Source organism: Neoarius graeffei, chromosome 2, assembly GCF_027579695.1.
Source record: "Neoarius graeffei isolate fNeoGra1 chromosome 2, fNeoGra1.pri, whole genome shotgun sequence".
Classification (NCBI taxonomy): Eukaryota; Metazoa; Chordata; class Actinopteri; order Siluriformes; family Ariidae; genus Neoarius; species Neoarius graeffei.
In genome coordinates this window covers 32,646,217-32,667,877 of record NC_083570.1, presented here as the reverse complement: position 1 = coordinate 32,667,877, position 21,661 = coordinate 32,646,217, and the positions used below count along the sequence as shown (strand labels likewise).

The window sequence follows — 21,661 nt, the reverse complement described above, 5'->3', positions numbered from 1 at the left end:
GGGGGGAAGCTTCTGGTCTCTGCGTTCTTCCAAAAAATGAGAGAGAAAAAAATGGAAAAAGGAAAGCAAAAGTGGAAAGTACAAAAAGGAAAGTGACAGTACAATAAAAATTAAGAGGATACTGGAAAATTATTTGTAGAAAAAAATTTTAAAAAGATTCGTAATTAACGCCAACGCTCGCGGAAAAAAAGACTCGTCGCAAAGATCTGTGATGATCTGGGGGTGCTTCAGCAAGGCTGGAATGGAGTAGATGTTTGTTTGTGAAGGACGCATGAATCAAGCCATGTACAAGGTTATCCTGGAAGAAAACTTGCTTCTTTCTGCTTTGACAAATATTCCCTAATTCTGAGGATTGTGTTTTCCAGCAGGACAGTGCCCCATGCCGCATAGCCAGGTTAATCAACGTGTGGATGGAGGACCACGAGATCATGACCCTGTCATGACCAGCCCAATCTCAAGACCTGAACCAGATTGAAAACCTCCGGCATGTGATCAAGAGGAAGATAAATGGTCACAAGCCATCAAACAAAGCTGAGCTGATTGAATTTTTCCGCCAGAAGTGGCATAATGTCACCAAAGAGCAACGTGAAATACTGGTGGAGAGTATGCCAGGGTGCATGAAAGCTGTGATTTAAATGTCAGGGATATTCCACCAAATATTGATTTCTGAACACATCCTAAGTTCATATATTAGTATTGCATTGTTGAATTAAATAATATTGGCTGGCTTTTTTTGTGGTCTATCAGGTATATTCAGCTAGCATGATATTGAACACATTGAAGATGAGTTCAGAATCATGCTAGCTGAATGGAATATATCTGATAGACCACAAAAAAGCCATTATTATTATTATTATTATTATTATTATACATACACACATATCAGCATTCTCAAAGGCCAATGCTAACTTACCCGTGACTCGGTGCTGTTAGTGCGGCAGTGCAGTTACCTTCCAGCCGATGTAGTGTTAGTGAAGGCCAATGCTAGCGCAGTCAAGCCGAATATTATTATTTTCCCTGTGTAATTTACTTAGATACTTTTAAAATCAACATTGACAACTACAAACAAAAGCCAAAATTCTCTCAAAATCTTCCGCTTTTAACGAAGCAAACCTCATGGCCATGTTTGTTTACAAATTGTCACAGTCACTCGCTAGCGCAGAAGTTTTACATCTCCAACGTCTCTTTTCCAGTTTTTTGATGTCCGTTGGTATGCTTTTCTCTTGTAAATATGCATGAAGAATATATAATGAAGTTTTGGTAGCCTTTTGGGTGTTCAGCACGTCTTCAGTTTCAGTTTCCAGTTTGTTTATTTATTTTGTGCTTCATCCTAGCAGTAGCACTGGATTCGCCTCATCTTCTTTCTTTCCTGGTGGACAAAGAAATGATTCTGCGCATGCGCAGCAGAAGTTTTGTCGTTGGATATTTACATGAGCTCTGACGTGTGACGTTGTGTTGTCTTGATAACGTACAATATTGTAACAATATTGCATGCTCATTCTCCATTGGGGAGAGTGGTGTAATACATGTAGGATAAGCAATATGAGAACAATATTGCATGCTGTCAATAAACCCACTAGAAGGGAATAGAATGCATGTTTTTATTCCATGGAAAAAGAGTCCTGTATGTATAATAATATTGAATATGATCTTGATTTCTACACATTACTCAAGGTCTGAAAACACTCCATCTTTTTGTAATTTTGGCCAGTTGTCATTTTCTGCAATTAAATGCTCTAAGTGACAATATTTTTACATAGAATCTGGGATAAATATCATTAGTTTATGGAATAAAACAAAAATGCTCATATTCTTCATAAACATACTTTTAAATAGTAAAACCAGAGAAACTGATAATTTTGCAGTGGTCTCTTAATTTTTTCCAGAGCTTTGTGTGTGTGTGTGTGTGTGTGTGTGTGTGTGTGTGTGTGTGTGTGTGTGTGTACACACACACACACCACTGGTGTCAGGAATGCAGGTGACAGACAGATGTAAAAGCAGTAGAGAGTTTTATTCAGTAAAGCTGGCAGACAAATCCAAAACACTAAGCAAAAGGCAGTGTCAAAAAACAGGCAATGGCCAGGCAAGGCACAAACAGGTTATCAGAGGCAAAAACAAAAGAGCAACAATCCAAAGTATCAGAAAGTATCAGAATATCAACATGATGATCAAAAGGCTTGGTAAAGTCAGGCAGGTATACACTGAGCATTTACTTCACAATGAACTGTGAGAGTGAAGTCCTTCAATAGTGTGGCTGAGTGTGTAGTGATTGAGTTCAGGTGTGTGTGATTATAATTCTGGAGACTATGAGCAGTGAGAAGCAAAAGCAGGATGATTATTGCCCCCCCCCCAGGCGCTCACTCTGGGGATGATACTTTTTCTTGGATGGGCCCAGGGAGAGGGCCTGGTTTATCAGGGTGCTTGGTGTCTAAGATGTAGGTCTAAGATGTCCTTGCCTGGGACCCAGCAGTGTCCCTTGGGGTTGTAGCCTTCCCACTCTACCAGGTATTTTAGGGTGCCTCCTTTGTGGCAAGAGTTGAGGATGTCGTGAACAATGTAAGCCAGTTGACTGTCAAGAGTGAGGGGTGCAGGAGGTGAAGTGGAGGGAACATTGGTGGTTAATGGACCAGGGATGGCAAGTTTCAGTTATTTTTATTTCAAAATGTTTTTATTGTTTTAAAAGGTATTCAGAGCAAACAATTCAACATACATTTATGCTGTCACAGAGGAGCACACAATATCAGAAAGTACACTTCCATATAAATTTACCTTCTCCATTGTCACCCTAATATGATGTCCCCACAAATGGGGAACATGTAAACAAGTGTAACAGAGATTGCGTTGAGAGAAAAAAATAGATAAATAAAACACAATGCTATTTTAATGAAAAGCTCAAAAAGAAATAATAAGAAATAACAAAAAAGGAAAAAAAATATTATAATAATAATGTTACTAATAATGAAAAAGAAATGAAAATAGAAAACACGAAAAAAGAGAGGGGGGGTCAGAGGCAAGTATTTTCTTTACTATTGAGTATAGTCAAGTCTTTAATCAAGAGAAGTTGCATCAAACACATTTTCATAATAATCTGCCATATAGTTTGGAATTTTTCTTTTGAATTATGTATAATGGTCCTGATCTTTTCAAGCTGAAGAAAAGACATTACATCGCTCACCCAATGTGAGTGCTTAGGAGGTGAAGGTGACTTCCAGTTTGTTAATATTAAATGACGAGCTAATAAAGTACAGAACGCAATCAGCTGTGATTGGCCCTTTGACAAAGACAGTTGTGTACCACTCCGAAAATGGCAATTATAGGATCTGGATCTATTATTTTTCTACAAATATTGGAAAATGATTTGAAAATATCCAACCAAAATGTACATAGAGTTGGACATAGCCAAAACATATGTGCTAGGGTAGCGGGTGCTTGTTGACAACGAATACAGTTAGGATCCACATTAGGATATATTTTGGCAAGTCTGGTCCGGGATAAATACAGACGATTAAATACCTTGAACTGAATTAATCTATGTCTGACACATATAGAAGAGGTGTATATTCTGCTTATAATTTCTTGCCAGTTGTCTTCCGTTAATATCACACCTACAATAAATCTTCCTCCCATTGCCTTTTCAGAGGAAGCAGTGACAGAACTTTAATTTCTAAAATAATAGCGTATAGCTGAGACACACCACCTGAACATTGAGATTTAATTGTCAGACAATCGTCAATTGGGCAAATATCTGGTTTCACAGAAAAAGATAGAAACTCCTTACGGACAAAATTGCGAACTTGAAGGTACCTGAAAAAATGGGATTTTGGTAGGTTGAATCTTGTAGACAGTTGCTCAAAAGAAGCAAAGCAACCATCCACAAACAGATCCCCTACGTTCTTTATACCCTTTCCTGCCCACGTGTTAAAAACTGTATCTATCAATGAGGGTTTAAAAAGAAAATTTTGAGAGAGATGCATAGATGCTAGGGCTTGTTTGTACCCAAAATGTTTACGGAACTGAGTCCATATGCGTAAGCTACTTCTGACAATAGGATTATTAGTATGTGTGCCCACTGCTAAAGGAAGAGGGCCACAAATCAAGGAAGCCAGGGTGGTTGATGTACATGAGTGTTGTTCCATTATATACCAGCTTGGGCCAGCTCCACACACACCTTTATTATACCAAATAGATAATTTATAAATATTTGCTGCCCAGTAGTAGAATAAAAAATTCTGTAACCCCAGTCCCCCATTCACTCTACGTCTCTCTAAAACTACCTTTCGCACCCGAGGTGTAGATTTATTCCAAATGAATGTACTGATGTAGTTATCCAGTTCCTTGAAATATGATTTTGGTAAAAAAAATTGGAATTGTTTGGAATAGATATAAAAGTTTGGGAAGTACTACCATTTTTACAGAATTAATACGTCCAGCCAAGGACAACGGGAGAGTGGACCAACGATTCAAATCTTCCTTAATTTGACCTAGAATAGTTTTAAAATTCATTAGAAACAAATCCTTAAAATTATTTGTAACATTTACTCCCAGATATGTCAAAGGACCAAATGTGGTTTTAAATGGATGTGAAACATGAGTACAATTTCATTGATTGGGAATAAAACACTTTTTGTAAAATTAATTTTGTAGCCAGATGATTTTCCAAATTCAGAAATGATATCTAAACACTTTGGGATTGAAAGTTCTAGATCGGATATAAATAAAAGTAAATCGTCTGCATATAATGAGACTTTATGAGTCAACCCATCCTGAATAATACCCTGCACATCATTGTCGGAACGTAACGTCACAGTGAGTGGTTCGATTGCCAGATCAAAAAGGAGAGGAGACAGAGGACAGCCCTGTCTTGTACCACGATAAAGGCGGAAATAAGATGAAATTCTCATCTCATCTCATTATCTCTAGCCGCTTTATCCTTCTACAGGGTCGCAGGCAAGCTGGAGCCTATCCCAGCTGACTACGGGCGAAAGGCGGGGTACACCCTGGACAAGTCGCCAGGTCATCACAGGGCTGACACATAGACACAGACAACCATTCACACTCACATTCACACCTACGGTCAATTTAGAGTCACCAGTTAACCTAACCTGCATGTCTTTGGACTGTGGGGGAAACCGGAGCACCCGGAGGAAACCCACGCGGACACGGGGAGAACATGCAAACTCCACACAGAAAGGCCCTCGCCGGCCCCGGGGCTCGAACCCAGGACCTTCTTGCTGTGAGGTGACAGCGCTAACCACTACACCACCGTGCCGCCTGAATTTAAATTGTTAGTCCTAATTCTTGCTTGGGGTGCTGCATACAATGTTTCGATCCAGGAGACGAACACTGAGCCAAAGCTGAATTTACGCAAAGTATTAAAAAGATGTCCATATTCAATTCGGTCACATGCTTTGTGTGCATCCAATGAGATCACAAACTCTGATTTTTTGGTCAAATGTTTAGAGTATATTATATTGAAAAGCCGCCGAAGATTGTGAAACTATTGCCTGCCCTTTACAAACCCTGTCTGGTCCGCATGTACAATCTTTGGAACTATTGACTCCAATCTCAAAGCCAGAATTTTTATAAGTATTTTGTAATCATAGGTAAGAAGGCTAATTGGACGGTACGATTCACATTTGGTAGGGTCTTTTCCCTTCTTAGGGATCATTGAAATTGTGGCCTGAGTCATAGACTCTGGAAGATTCTTCTGTTTGAGTGATTCACTATAAACAGCAGATAGCAAAGGTGTCAGCTTAGTAGCAAAAGCTTTGTAGAATTCAATTGAGTAGCCATCCGGGCCAGGAGCGTTTCGGTTTTTCATAGATTTGATTGCTTGTCCGATCTCTGCTTCAGAAATAGGTTGCTGTAACGAGATATTATCTAAAAAACTTTGATCTTGGGAACAGTCTGAAGAATACAGGGATGAGTAAAATATTTTAAATTGGTCATTAATGTCTTTGAGATCTGATTTCTTTTCCCCATTTGCTGATTCAATTTCAGCAATAAAATTGTTAGCTGAATATTGACGCAGCTGATGGGAAAGTAGTCGACTTACCCGTTCCCCGTGTTCATAGCAATTTCGTCTGGACTTTAAAAATTTCTCACTTACTTCTTTAGAGGTAAGGAGGTCAAATTCTGTTTGTAATGCTATACGCTTTTTGTGGAGATCAGATGTAGGTGCAAAGGAATGTTGCCAGTCTACATCCTGAATTAATTTAATCAGCTCATTAATTTTTTTTTTATCTGTTTCTGTTGAGATGGGCAGTGTATTCAATTATGTGTCCCCTGATATAAACTTTAAGAGTTTCCCAAAGTGTTAAGACATTGGTATCTGGTAACTGATTTGTTTCAAGAAAAAAATCAATTTGCGAATCAATGAATTCAACAAAATGTTCATCAGATAGTAAGGAAGAATTAAATCACCAATTCCATTGAAATGGTATTCTATTCTGAAGACATAGTTCTAAAACAACAGGAGAATGATCAGAAATAACTATGCTTTCATAGCTGCATGATTTAACAAGTTGAAGCAAATTTTAATCTATTAAAAAGAAATCAATTCTGGAATATGATTGATGGACCGCAGAGAAAAACGAAAATACTTTGGAGGAGGGATTTTTAAATTGCCATGGGTCCACTACACCGCTGGATCGGCAAAACGCATTTATGGTGGAAGCTGATTTGGAAAGTGAGGTAGTTGAAATTCTGGAACGATCCAGTATGGGGTTAAGGACCATGTTTAGGTCCCCTCCGAGAATCAGATGGTGTGTGCCCAGCTCTGGTATACGGCCAAACAACTCTTTAAAAAAATTTGCATTGTCCCAGTTAGGAGCGTATACACTAATTAGGACCACTGGTTTGTCATAAAGCTTACCCTGCACCATGACATAGTGCCCATTTTTATCCCCTATGACTTTGGTGTGAATAAATTGTACATCTTTACTTATTAAAATAGCTGTACCCCGGTGTTTTGAATCAAGTTCAGAATGGTACACCTGTGACACTGTTCCTCTCTTTATCATCACATCCTTGGTGCGCAGGTGAGTTTCTTGTAAAAATGTTATTTCTGCTTTCAGTTTGCTAAGGTGTGAAAAGACTTTACTTCGCTTAACTGGATGATTGAGTCCCTTAACGTTCCAACTAACAAATTTGGTTGATGATCTGTTTGTATTATCCATGGAGCCCATGATTGGTAGTCAAAGAAATAGGTCTAGATGAGAATACTCTTTGGCACATCCGCTTTACCTCTGGGAGAAAAAAGAAAGAAGGGAAAAAAGGGAAAAACAAACAAAATATCGAACAAGAACAAGATACATTACAAAATGCAATAGGAACTATTAAATCCCCCCCAGAACAACAACCCACTGCTGGTCCCTCCCCAACTGAGAGACTGCACCCACCCAACCACCCAAGCCACTATGAAGGATATAACACCCATCTTACCTAATGGAGCTAAAACCCCACATGTACCTTGTATGTATCTAGTTAGTTTATAAGAACAGAAATCAACAAGAACCTTATGTTAACCAATCCTGTTTATATGTAATACTTAACAGTTGTTGCACTGTGAGCCACCAGAAAAATAGTGAAAAAAAAATTTATATTAAAGTAAATTATATTAGTAAATAAATAATCAAAACAAATTAAAAATATGTAAACTGTAAAAAAGATGGATAAAATTAAAATAAAAAATAAAATAACATAACAAACAAAAGAAAAAATGAGTGAATAAAAAAAATTAAAAATATAAATATATAACTAGGGCGGCACGGTGGTGTAGTGGTTAGCGCTGTCGCCTCACAGCAAGAAGGTCCTGGGTTCGAGCCCCGGGGCCGGCGAGGGCCTTTCTGTGTGGAGTTTGCATGTTCTCCCTGTGTCCGTGTGGGTTTCCTCCGGGTGCTCCGGTTTCCCCCACAGTCCAAAGACATGCAGGTTAGGTTAACTGGTGACTCTAAATTGACCGTAGGTGTGAGTGTGAATGGTTGTCTGTGTCTATGTGTCAGCCCTGTGATGACCTGGCGACTTGTCCAGGGTGTACCCCGCCTTTCGCCCGTAGTCAGCTGGGATAGGCTCCAGCTTGCCTGCGACCCTGTAGAAGGATAAAGCGGCTAGAGATAATGAATAATGAATGAAATATATAACTATGCCTTGCAGAACAGTAAGCCTAATTTCAAAGCCTTACAATACCTCCATAACATTTAACAATAAACTGATCTAATATCAAGCAATACAATCTAGTACCAAATTACCACAAAATTTCAAAGTGAGAGCATCTTGACCGCAGTTGAAGTTAATCGCCAATAGTCCACATTATGACGCTGTAAGACCTTTAACAAAAGCTGTTGCTTTCGTCGGGTCGGTGAAGGACTTCTGTTCGCCATCTGGAGTTGTGATTATCAGTTTCACAGGATATAAAAGTCCAAACTTCACATCAATGCAGCGTCGCAGTAGTTGTTTTACCGGTCCAAAAGCTGCTCTCTGACGTGCCACTGATTGTGTGTAGTCGGGATACACTCTGATGTTATCACCATCCCCTGAAACAAGCCTTTGAGACGACTGCACCTTTTTTAGAATATTATCCTTCTCTTGGTAATAATGGCACTTTACCACGAAGGCTATTGGTGGCTGGTCTCTACCTGAGATTTGTTGTAGAGTACGGTGAGTCCAGTCTATCACTGGTGGCGTATCAAGTTTCAGTACTTCTTGGCGCAGTCCCGCAATAAAAGTACTCGTTTTGGACCCGTTTTCCTGACCTTCTTTAATCCTGAAAATGCGTAGATTGCACCTCTGCGATCGTCCTTCGAGATCCTCAGTCTTAGCTTTTAAACTCACTACTTCCTTTTTCAGCTCCAAAACTTGTTGTTCTAAGTTAGCGATCTTATCTGAATGAGTATTGGCAGCCTCTTCTAAGCTAGCAGTGCATTCATCCAGCATGCTAACCTTACTGTTAGCTTGCTCATTAGCCGCTTTCATCTCTTCTCTCAGCATACAGATTTGTTTGTGCATCAAATAATTTTGAATGTCAGCTTTCTCGTCCATTTTAGCCAAAAACTCAGATCTCATGGCTTCAATCGCTTGTAAGACTGCCGACTACTCCATGTATGCAGTCTCGTTAACTTTAGCACCGCTAGCTGTTGTTTGCTCATTAGCTTTGGAGGGGCCAGCCTTCTTCGGCAGAGTCATGCTTCATCAAAAAAGTCAGTAAAACTTACCGAAGTAGAAAAAGAGGCTCACCTTTCAACTGTTCCCATTTAAGTTACATATATTCTATACTTTGAAGGTTCTTGTCGACCAATTTTCAGGCACATGTGGGAGCACTCGCAAAATACATCTACATTCCTCGAGGCTCTTCCGGGACTCACCGGCAAGTTTCAGTTATGATGCGTGGAATGTGGGTGAGAGTCTACTGTGTTGGGGCAGGTCCAGCTTGTAAGTGACATCGTTGATGTGGTCACTGTACTTTGCACTGAGTTTTCTTACAAGCCTGTGGGTTCCTGATGTCTTTGATTGATAGTCATGCTCTATCACCTGGGCTATATTGGGGAGTTTCTCCTCTATGATGGTCAGTGAAGTGCTTGTATCTTTATGCCACTTGCTCTAGAAACTGGTGGACCAGACTCAGATGCATCAGCCTCCACAATGAATGGTTTTGTGGAATAAGGGTGTTTAAGGATAAGAGCAGATGTGAAGGCTGTTTTGAGTTGAGTGAAAGCTTTTTCAGCCTCAGGGTTCCAGTGGAGGTGCTTAGGACCCTTTTTGAACAGGGCTGTAAGTGGGGCAGTGATGGAACTGAATCCTCTGATGAATCACAGGTAGAAATTGGCGAATCCAAGGAACCACTGAAGCTCCTTGACTGTGGAGGGAGTATGCAACATAGTCACTGCTGAGACTTTGTTCTCATTCATGGTTACTACCTCTGTACTGATTATGTAACCCAGGAAGGATATTTGGGAGATGGGAAACTCACATTTCTCAGTTTTGACAAACAGTTGGTTCACTAGGAGTCTAGATAGGAGCTTCTTGACATGGAGCATGTGTCTTTCTTGGGTAGAAGAACAGATCAGAATATTGTTGATGTAAGCAGTGACAAATTTACTGAGTGCGTCCCTCAATACATTGTTAATTAGGCATTGGACGACACTTGGCACGCAGGATAGTCCATATGGCATCACACAGTACTCACGGTGGCCAGAGGTAAACACTGTCTTCCACTCATCACCCTCGGATGCGCACCAAATTATAAGCAATACATAGGTCAAGATGGTGAACACTTTGGCTGATCTGAGTTGTTCAAGGGCTGAGGGAACTAATAGCAAGGGAGAGGGATATTACACAGTGATTTGGTTGAGTCTTTTATAATCAATGCATGGCCTAAGGCCCCCTCCTTTCTTCTCCACTAAAAAGAAACCAGCAGATGCAGACAATGTGGTGGAACAGATACACCCCTGTTGTAGAGGCTCCTGTACATAATTCTCCATAGCCTTTTGCTTAGAGATGGAAAGTGGGTAGCACTTTCCAAGGAGGCATTTTTTGGCAGTGAGGAGGCATGGTGCCAGGCAAGACCCCACGGCACTGTCACTATGGCATTGGACGACACCCTATGGCACTGTCACTATGGTGAGGAGGGAGCCCACTAGATTTACTCTTACTGAATATCTCCATGTGTGCCTGATAACACTCAGGAATCTGGACAGTGGTGGTAACTTCAGGACTTTCTACTGAGGTAGAAGCAACTGTGAGCTTGGGGAGACAGAGACAATGTGGTATGTAAGCCATGGACCACTGTAGTATTTCTTTCTCCTGCCAAGAGATCTGTGGATCATGCTGTTGTAGCCAAGATAACCTCAAAATTATGGGCTGGTTCATGTTTCTTGTGATCAGGAATAACATTGTTTCAAAGTGCAAGGCTCTGACTTGAAGTATGAGAGGCTTAGTGCATGATGTAACAAGGCCTTATCCAACAGGTCCCCCATCGATGGCCCTGATACTTATGGGCTGTTGGAGTGGGAGTGGTTGTGTGGGTATTTTGAGTCTCTGCACAGTTGCAGTGTACATGAAGTTCTTGGCAGGTCCAGAATCTATCAGGGTGGAGAGAAAATAGACCAATTCTGAGAGCCTTATCTGCATGTCTGGTTTAAATGATTTAAAGGAGAGAGACTTAGATGGACTCACCAAGAGAGGGCTTGAGATAGTTGGGGCTCTCTCAGCCATAGTTGAAGCCTTGGAGCCTCCTTGACAAGAAGGGCAACTTGACATATAATGTGTGGAGTCCCCACAATAGAGGGCAGATCTCTCTATGGGCCTTCGCTCACATTCAGAAGGGCTGAAATTGGTGCTTCATGAGATCTCCATGGGCTCTGCATCCTCTGTGACAGGTGGGTGGTGCATAGGGTTTTGCAGAGATGGTCAATTTTTGAGCAGATTGTCGAGTCAAAAGGACATATGCACTTGAGGGATTCCTAGGTAGCTTGATCATCCTGACAGGCTATTTTGGTGAGGACATTGGGGTCAAGACTTTGGCAAAATGCCACTTTGAGGGCAGTCTCATTCCTGCTGTGAGCATGCGAAATTCAAGGGTATACTCTGCAATTGTTCAATGATCTTTACTCCTTGGAGACTGTGCTCAAACACTCAGTGAAACAGCTCGATGAAGCACTTATAGGAAGATGTCAGTTCTCCGCCCTTCTCCCATATAGCGGTTGCCCACTTGAGCACGTTACCATTGAGAAGGTTGTTGAGATGTTTTCTGTTGGTCTGTGGTTCCCATGTGAAGATGTGAAGAACAGAGAACATTGTAGCAGAAATCCCTTGCACTCAGATACTTCTCCTGAGAACTTGTCAGGATGGGAGATCAGCATGCTGGAGCTCATAACTGGCACAGGGTGGGCTAGGAGTGCCTGCAATGCAACAGTGGTGAGTTGGGTAATGTGGGCATCAAGTTCACCCAGATCTTGCTGCTGTTCCCTTAGGAGATGACCCTGCTCTCTTCTGCTACATCCATGATGATGGTGAAGTAATCTGTCAGAAATGCAGGTGACAGATGGATATAAAAGCAGCAGAGAGTTTAATTAGGCAAATCCAAAATGGTAGGCAAAAGGCAGAGACAAAAAAAAACAGGCAGTGGTAAGGTGAGGCACAAACAGGTTATCAGAGGCAAAGATCAACAATCCAAAGTACAAATAAAGTCAAAACCAGAATATCAGCATGATTATCAAAAGGCTTGGTAAAGTCAGGCAAGGATACACTGAGTGTTTACTTTGCAATGAACTGTGAAGTCCTTCAGTAGTATGGCTGAGTGACTGTGCAGTGATTGAGTTCAGGTGTGTGTTAGTAGAATTCCGGAGACTGTAAGTGGGGAGGGGCAGGATGGTTATTGTAGTCCATGGCATCCAAATATGAAGGCTGCAATGAATCCTGGGAAGTGGAGTATTGAGTGCAAGCAGGTGCAGATGTGACAACTGGATTTTTTTTTTTTGCACCACTCTTTGTCAACACTACAGACCAAGCCAAGTGCTAAGCATTTTCTGAAATACTCAAACCAGCCTGTCTGTCACCAACAACCATGCCACAAAGTCACTGAGATCATATTTTTATCCCATCCCCATATTTGACATGAGCATTCATTGACCTCTGTATGCATGATTTTTTACATTGTACTAACACCACATGATAGTGTATGTTTATTCTGCTTGGTTGGTGCATCTCAAAGACATTCCAGACATTCACCCTATGATCATCTTAATCCTCTCTCATCTCGTCCCTCATGCCCACACTCATGCTCTCTTCCATGTCTCTCATTTGCACTCTAATTGTTCACTCTCATACACACACACACACCGGTACAACCCATGATGACTTTTGAGAGTCTTCAAAACTAAAAGAAGCCCTTTATAGTCAGCAGGTTACTTATGTTGCAGGAGGACCTCAGAGTGGTACTTGCATGTTTGCGCAAGTCATTGGCTGTTTTGTGGTATCTATTGTTTCATTTGATCGTTCTCTCTCTCCACAGGGGGCGCTAGTGAGTGCTTTAGCTGACGACAGCATTCACTTATGGAACCTGCGTCAGAAGAGACCAGCTGTGCTGCACTCCCTTAAGTTCAACAGGGAGAGGTGAGCTGAGCTGCTTCTGCCTTCTGATCACTTCAGAAACCGATTGTACAATACTTAAGTGAAGAAAAAGAGAATTTCTTTATTTTGATCTCACATTCTCTCCTATTTGAGTGAATTGACGTTGTTGTTGATGTTACCTGCATTACCTGTCTTGTAAAATAGCTTGGATAGCAGTGAAATGAATACATGTAAATGAGATGAAGAACAAACCATCCATCATCACCTTTTGCAAAGCCACTGAAATAAATAGTTAAATGTCTCGGTCAAGTCCAGGCTGTTGTTGATTTAATTTGAAAGGAACTAACTCTTCACGTCTCATCAGTGGCTTGTCTACTGAAGAGAGTGACAGCTTGCCAACAGCAGCTTTTAGGGGTGAACAAGTTTCTGCAATATCTCAACATCCATATGTGTGTGTGTGTGTGTGTGTGTGTGTGTGTGTGTGTGCATGCGTGCACGCGCCTTGTGTGTGACATTTGCCAAGTGTGTCCACATAAGTTTTTTCCTCACCTGGGGAGATGGTGTGAGCAGTGGAGCATGTGAGGATGAAAAGAGTACACAAGGTCTCTCAGGGAGTATCTAGTCAGAACCGTGTAGTCATTAAAGAGCTGACTCTAAGGGCCAGTTTTCTAAATGAAGCATGGAAGATGTACATCTGATTCAGTCCATGACTGAACTATAATTTAAAGTCCTACAAATGAGACTTGCACTGAAAACTTGAAACATACCATAGTTTGTTCCACCACATCAATCAAGTCAGAGCACTCAGAGTGCTAATCCATGACCTGTAGGTGTTTTCCTTCTCTGTCAGAAACTTTTCTATTGAATGTTGAATAAAAATTAGAGTAGAGTGCACTTTCTGGTGCTTGTCAGCATGGTTGATGTGAGTTTGAACTGTGCCTAAGTGTATTAAAGGGAAAATCCAAAAGAACTGTTCCTGCATTGACTCAAATGTGAACTTATGTGAATGTGACTGAATGTGCAATTTTGCAAAATACATCTTTAAAGAAAAAAAAAACTAATTTATCGGGATCATTTGATCTTTGAAATACAGAAATCTTTGTGTCTGTAAGGTGATTTTTGCACAGTAAGATTTTGCTGTCACAGGCACAATTCCACATCGTAAAGGAAAATCTTTGTTCATGAATTGCGCTTTGTGATCTGAGAAAGCATAATGCAATATGCTCACCAGCAATTGAGTGTCACTGTGATCGAAGACAGCCAAAGACACAAAGTTGTGGCAGTGTCCAAAAATTTTATTAAAGTGTCAGTGTGAGTGCTGCTACGATGCTCATCTAAAATCCACCAATCAGAGGATAGCATACTGTATGATTACACACATCTCTCGGGACAGCGAAAAACATGGTGGTGGCCACTGAGAAACATAAACAAAACAGATGGAATTTAAAAAGAGAGCAGTTTGCTGAATCATGGCAACAGAGAAAAAGTCTCTATAACATCTTGGTAGAGTTAAATCTTGACAGGATAAAAAGGGACATGGCCTGGAAAAGAAATACAGAACTACAGCTTCCATATAACTAACTAATTAGCATGCAAATGCTTTGTTCATCGAATTTATTCACTGTTATGGAACAACCTCATCATTTTCTTTAGGATCCAAGCTATTCACATCATATAATTTGACATTGAAGAACATAGTCAGTTATAGGATTCTGCCAAGAGTTTATTGAAAACTTCTCATACAGTTTGAAAAGTGATTATAAAAGGCTGCTGGAATTGCACAGTAAAACACCAGCTTTAGTCATTGACTCTGCTTGGTCATTTTTGTGTTTGTGTTGTATTAGATTTTGATAAAATTTTAACCATGTGCACATTAGCTGGATTAAAATCTGCTTGCCATATTGAACAGTAATATCATAAACTCACAAATCGCCTGAAGTTATTTGAATAAATCTGTTTAAACGACTAATCCCCATTTAGATATACAGCAAGTGTCTATGAATTTAATCAGGTATGGATGGTCAGGACTACAGATGAGAAAAGGGAAAATGCTATACTTAGCAATTCTAAGCATCAAGTTTCATACTGATATGTATATATAGAGGATATTACATGGTGGCGTGAAGATATAATGTTTATCTTCAAGTGGTAAATATATATTTTTCAACACGAGAAGATAAACTTCATATCTTCACACTAATGTGTAGCATTCTTTTTATTATAGACACATCCACAAAAAAGCAAGTTAATCAAAAGAATTTTAATTTTGAACTGGTTCACCATTTTGACATTGCACATTCAGTCAGTGGGAAAACACTGGGAACATCAGGGGGCAGAGCCTACATCAGGGGGCAGAGCCTACATCAGGGGGCAGAGCCTACATCAGCGGGCAGAGACTTTTCTTACAAAGCCCCAGAGTTATGGAACAGCCTTCCAAGTAGTGTTCGGGAATCAGACACAGTCTCAGCTTTTAAGTCTAGGCTGAAAACATATCTGTTTAGTTAAGCCTTTTGTTAATAGTGTTTATGAGGTAAAGGTGTAGATCTGGAGGATCCTCAGACATAGAGTGTTTTGGGAAACTGGGATGTATGGATGCTGTCAGTCCCCCACTCACTTGCTCACTTGAGTTTGTTGACAGTGTAGTAGCAGCCTGCTTTATGTCCCGGGGCTCCCTCATGCCTGTGTTACCTTCTGGCTCTCCCCTTTTAGTTATGCTGTCATAGTTAGTTTTGCCGGAGTCCCTGCTTGCACTCAGCACAAAATGTGTACTGTTCCTACTCATCAGGTGACATTGGACATACCTAATAACCTGTGTTTTCTCTTTTTCTCATTGTAAACAAAAAGCAGATGTTTTGCTGCATCTGGACCAGGATGGCTTGCCATCATTGATAGAACAATGAATTCTGAATTATACCAGCGAATTCTAAAGGAAAATGTCAGGACATCTGTCCATGAACTGAATCTCAAGAGAAGGTGGGTCATGCAATAAGACAACGACCCTAAGCACACAAGTCGTTCTACCAAAGAATGGTTAAAGAAGAATAAAGTTAATGTTTTGGAATGGCCAAGTCAAAGTCCTGACCTTAATCCAGTCGAAATGTTGTGGAAGGACCTGAAGTGAGCAGTTCATGTGAGGAAACCCACCAACATCCCAGAGTTGAAGCTGTTCTGTATGGAGGAATGGGCTAAAATTCCTCCAAGCCGGTGTGCAGGACTGATCAACAGTTACCGGAAACGTTTAGTTGCAGTTATTGCTGCACAAGGGGGTCACACCAGATACTGAAAGCAAAGTTTCATGTACTTTTGCCATTCACAGATATGTAATATTGGATCATTTTCCTCAATAAATAAATGACCAAGTATAATATTTTTGTCTCATTTGTTTAACTGGGTTCTTTTTATCTACTTTTAGGACTTGTGTGAAAATCTGATGATGTTTTAGGTCATATTTATGCAGAAATATAGAAAATTCTACAGGGTTCACAAACTTTCAAGCACCACTGTACACTCTAAACAGAAATTATTTTGTCTGATGTTTTGTCTAAAGTTTTTATTACTCGAATTTGCAAAAAAAAAAATAATGCTCTGTCTCTCAAAATCCAGTGAATGTGGATAGATTAAAGCAGTTATTCCACTCAATCTCATCGTACATGGCTTATAGCCAAATTGGCACTACACACCTTGTCGTCTATCAGCTCATGTACGACTCAATTTCATGGAATAACTGTTAAATATGTCACAGTTGTTGTTGTTCTTCATGTCCCGGATGTAGTTTGTATGAAAAACATCTCATCTCATTATCTCTAGCTGCTTTATCCTGTTCTACAGGGTCGCAGGCAAGCTGGAGCCTATCCCAGCTGACTACGGGCGAAAGGCGGGGTACACCCTGGACAAGTCGCCAGGTCATCACAGGGCTGACACAGACAACCATTCACACTCACATTCACACCTACGGTCAATTTAGAGCCACCAATTAGCCTAACCTGCATATCTTTGGACTGTGGGGGAAACCGGAGCACCCGGAGGAAACCCACGTGGACACGGGGAGAACATGCAAACTCCGCACAGGAAGGCCCTCGCCGGCCAAAGGGCTCGAACCCGGACCTTCTTGCTGTGAGGCGACAGCGCTAACCACTACTTACACCGATCAGACACAAAATTAAAAACACTGACACCTTTCTGTTTTAGTCAGCATTAACTTTTTCAGCAGTTTGTGCTACAGTAGTGCTTCTGTGGGATTGGACCATATGAGCTTCATGTCCCATGCAAATCAATGAGCCTTCAACACCCATGACCCTGTTGCGGGTTCACCAGTTGTCCTTCCTTGAACCACTTTTGGTAGGTACTAACCACTGAATACCGGGGACACCACATAAGATGTGTCATTTTGGAGATGCTCAGACCCAATCATCTAGCTATCACAATTTGGCCCTTGTCAAAGTCGCTCAGATCCTTACGCTTGCCCATTTTTCCTGCTTCCAACTCATCAACTTCAAGAATCGACGATTGTCTTGCTGCCTAATATATCCCACCCCTTGACAGGTGCTACTTTAACAACATGATCAATGTAATTCACTTTACGAGTCAGTGTTTTAATTTTATGGCTGATCAGCATATATATATATATATATATATAAAATGTGTGTATGTGTAATACGAAGTGCGATCAAAAAGTTCCAGGACCGTTCATGTTGCAGACCAAAGATCATGTACATTTGCAGTTTGCGCAGTGCACAAGCATTTGTGATCAGCAAATTCTTGAAATTCTTCAGCCAGCCAAGAGCAATGAAGCAATGAGCCAGGCGAGGTGTTTTGAGTCACATTTGTGCTTCAAGAGGGGGCAGGATATCACTGGAAGACAACGTTCTGCCCCAATTCACACATGAATGCCATTCAAAATACCTCACCCTGCTCATTGTTTCATTGCTGTAGACTTGTTCAAGCATTTCAAGGGTCTCAATTCCTGATTCCTTGAGTTTGACACAGAATTTGATGTTTGTTCTCTGATCCATAGTAAAATTGCAAATGCACTTGTGCACGTTGTCACAAATGTGTGTAACCCAGGTACTGTACTGATGTTGACTGCACAATGTCAGAGCCACATACCAACACACGAGAGTTACTGTTTGCTCCTACTACATGTGCATAACCTTGCCATGCTCTGTTCGTTTGCAATAGGAACAGTCCTAGAACTTTCTGATCGCACCTTGTATGATAAAAAGTCCAAAGTCCTTCCCGCACCGTATGGTGCACTAGGCGGCGCTGATCTCTATTTCTGTAGTCCTTGGCCTCTTGCCTATTACATAGCTAGGGTTACAGTGGGGGGCTAGTCCTCTGGTAACCGTGAGAGTTTGACTCCCCACACACATCTGTATTGCAGCGTGCCTTGCAAGACAGCAGTAGGTACCATTTCTATGATTGTCTCTGGTATGATCGGATTGAGAGGTGGACACACAACCACTAGGCCAACTCGCGGTATGATATTTGTGCTGTAATTAAAGCTTTGATATTTTAAGTTTTACCCTCCTGACTACCCCCAAAATCTGATGCTTGCCGTTGTAATCAGATGCTTTGTTCTGTTCTTCAGTAAACACTGAGACCCCAGTGTCTGAACTCAAGATTTCCAGGTTTTTCCATGACAAATCCTGTATCTTATCATTCTTTAAGGGGTACAGTGAAACCCAGCCAATTTTAAGTGGAGTCTACAACCCCGATTCCAAAAAAGTTGGGACAAAGTACAAATTGTAAATAAAAACGGAATGCAATAATTTACAAATCTCAAAAACTGATATTGTATTCACAATAGAACATAGACAACATATCAAATGTCGAAAGTGAGACTTTTTGAAATTTCATGCCAAATATTGGCTCATTTGAAATTTCATGATAGCAACACATCTCAAAAAAGTTGGGACAGGGGCAATAAGAGGCTGGAAAAGTTAAAGGTACAAAAAAGGAACAGCTGGAGGACCAAATTGCAACTCGTCTCGTCTCGTCTTCTTCCGCTTATCCGGGACCGGGTCGCGGAGGCAGCAGTCTAAGCATGGAAGCCCAAACTTCCCTTTCCCCAGACACCTTGGCCAGCTCCTCGGGAAGAACACCGAGGCGTTCCCAGGCCAGCCGAGAGACATAGTCCCTCCAGCGTGTCCTGGGTCTTCCCCGGGGCCTCCTCCCGGGGGGACATGCCTGGAACACCTCCCCAGGGAGGCGTCCAGGCAAATTGCAACTCATTAGGTCAATTGGCAATAGGTCATTAACATGACTGGGTATAAAAAGAGCATCTTGGAGTGGCAGCGGCTCTCAGAAGTAAAGATGGGAAGAGGATCACCAATCCCCCTAATTCTGCACCGACAAATAGTGGAGCAATATCAGAAAGGAGTTTGACAGTGTAAAATTGCAAAGAGTTTGAACATATCATCTACAGTGCATAATATCATCAAAAGATTCAGAGAATCTGGAAGAATCTCTGTGCGTAAGGGTCAAGGCCAGAAAACCATACTGGGTGCCCGTGATCTTCGGGCCCTTAGACGGCACTGCATCACATACAGGCATGCTTCTGTATTGGAAATCACAAAATGGGCTCAGGAATATTTCCTGAGCCCATTTTGTGATTTCCAATACAGAAGCATGCCTGTATGTGATGCAGTGCCGTCTAAGGGCCCGAAGATCATGGGCACCCAGTATGGTTTTAAAATGGACTTTGGCAAAGTGGAAAACTGTTCTGTGGTCAGACGAATCAAAATTTGAAGTTCTTTATGGAAATCAGGGACACCGTGTCATTCGGACTAAAAAGGAGAAGGATGACCAAAGTTGTTATCAGCGCTCAGTTCAGAAGCCTGCATTTCTGATGGTATGGGGTTGCATTAGTGTGTGTGGCATGGGTAGCTTACACATCTGGAAAGACACCATCAATGCTCAAAGGTATATCCAGGTTCTAGAGCAACATATGCTCCCATCCAGACGACGTCTCTTTCAGGGAAAACCTTGCATTTTCCAACATGCCAATGCCAAACCACATACTGCATCAATTACAGCATCATGGCTGCGTAGAAGAAGGGTCCGGGTACTGAACTGGCCAGCCTGCAGTCCAGATCTTTCACCCATAGAAAACATTTGGCGCATCATAAAACGGAAGATACGACAAAAAAGACCTAAGACAGTTGAGCAACTAGAATCCTACATTAGACAAGAATGGGTTAACATTCCTATCCCTAAACTTGAGCAACTTGTCTCCTCAGTCCCCAGACGTTTACAGACTGTTGTAAAGAGAAAAGGGGATGTCTCACAGTGGTAAACATGGCCTTGTCCCAACTTTTTTGAGATGTGTTGTTGTCATGAAATTTAAAATTACCTAATTTTTCTCTTTAAATGATACATTTTCTCAGTTTAATTTTGATATGTCATCTATGTTCTATTCTGAATAAAATATGGAATTTTGAAACTTCCACATCATTGCATTCCATTTTTATTTACAATTTGTACTTTGTCCCAACTTTTTTGGAATCGGGGTTGTAGCTGACAAGTAATACTTTTCAGTGCCAGAGATTAGTCAGTTCTCCAAAAAGAAAGTGTGTGTGTGTGTGTGTGTGTGTCTCTGCAGGTCAGAAGCTTGGTAAAGAGCAAGCCAAATGTCAGGAGTGCAGGGAACCCAGAAGCTATACTAATGCGCTCCTTTTGCTCAGCATCACACTGCAGCAACAAGCAGGCACACAAGCACCTGCGCCACTACAGCAAGCTGTGTGTGTGAAGGTTTATAGATGATTGTCCTCTGAGATCATATTTGCCTAAGAATGCAGGAATAAAATAAAGCAATAAGGCATTTTTTGTATTATTGAATGGTTTAATGCAGTGTTTGCAGTTGAGCAGTGAAAGATAAATCTTGCCTAGTCATGCTGGAGTAGACGCCCCGACGTGACCTTGCAGCAATGTCAACTGCTACATCAAGTTTTGTGTCTGTTCCACCACTCCACCCTTCCAAGACCTGCATCAGGCCTGCAGTGATTCTCATGACACCTTTATGAGACCTTAGAAACCAACATGACAGAATAATTGATAGACTTTTTGTTCTAGGTGATTTATACACAGGATTAATGTTAGCCATTACCCACCAGAATGCTAACTTTATTGCTATCAAATGAAGTGGCACTATTGATCTCATATCTCCTTTACAAAATGGGTCCAGATGGAGTTGTATCATCATTCAGCCTGAAGTGGCCTGTCTCTTTATCCAGGCTCTGCTCCATAATCCCTTATGAAAGGCTGTTGCTTTTCATGTCCTCGTGGGAAATTGAGTCCTTGATGATAGCACTTCATCGAAGGCAAAAATGCTTACTTACACAAGGAAGATTAGATCTGCGCCACCTCCTGTTTCTTCCCCAAACCCCCTTCGCTCTCTCTCTGCTCATGTAGCAAGTGGAAGTTTCTAACAGTTCAGCTTGTGGGTTGTTTTGTGAGGGTTGGGGTGTGTGTGTGTGTGGTGTGTGTGAGTGAATGAGAGAGAGAGCAATAAAAAAAGTGTGTTGAGCATGATGCATGGTGTCTCTCTCAACTCACTCATCCATGAATTTATATATCATTCTGCAGAGGACTGGTG

At 41.2% G+C, this 21,661-nt stretch overlaps 1 protein-coding gene across 4 annotated transcripts in view; it reads left to right on the top strand.

Moving 5' to 3' along the window:
- stxbp5a (syntaxin binding protein 5a (tomosyn)) overlaps window positions 1-21,661 on the top strand; it is a 322,570-nt gene that overhangs the window by 112,026 nt on the left and 188,883 nt on the right. For all 4 annotated transcript variants that reach the window (XM_060914103.1, XM_060914104.1, XM_060914102.1 and 1 more), the window contains exon 4: window positions 13,010-13,110. In XM_060914103.1, the coding sequence (XP_060770086.1) occupies window positions 13,010-13,110 (101 nt within the window). The remainder of the gene's footprint in view (window positions 1-13,009; window positions 13,111-21,661) is intronic.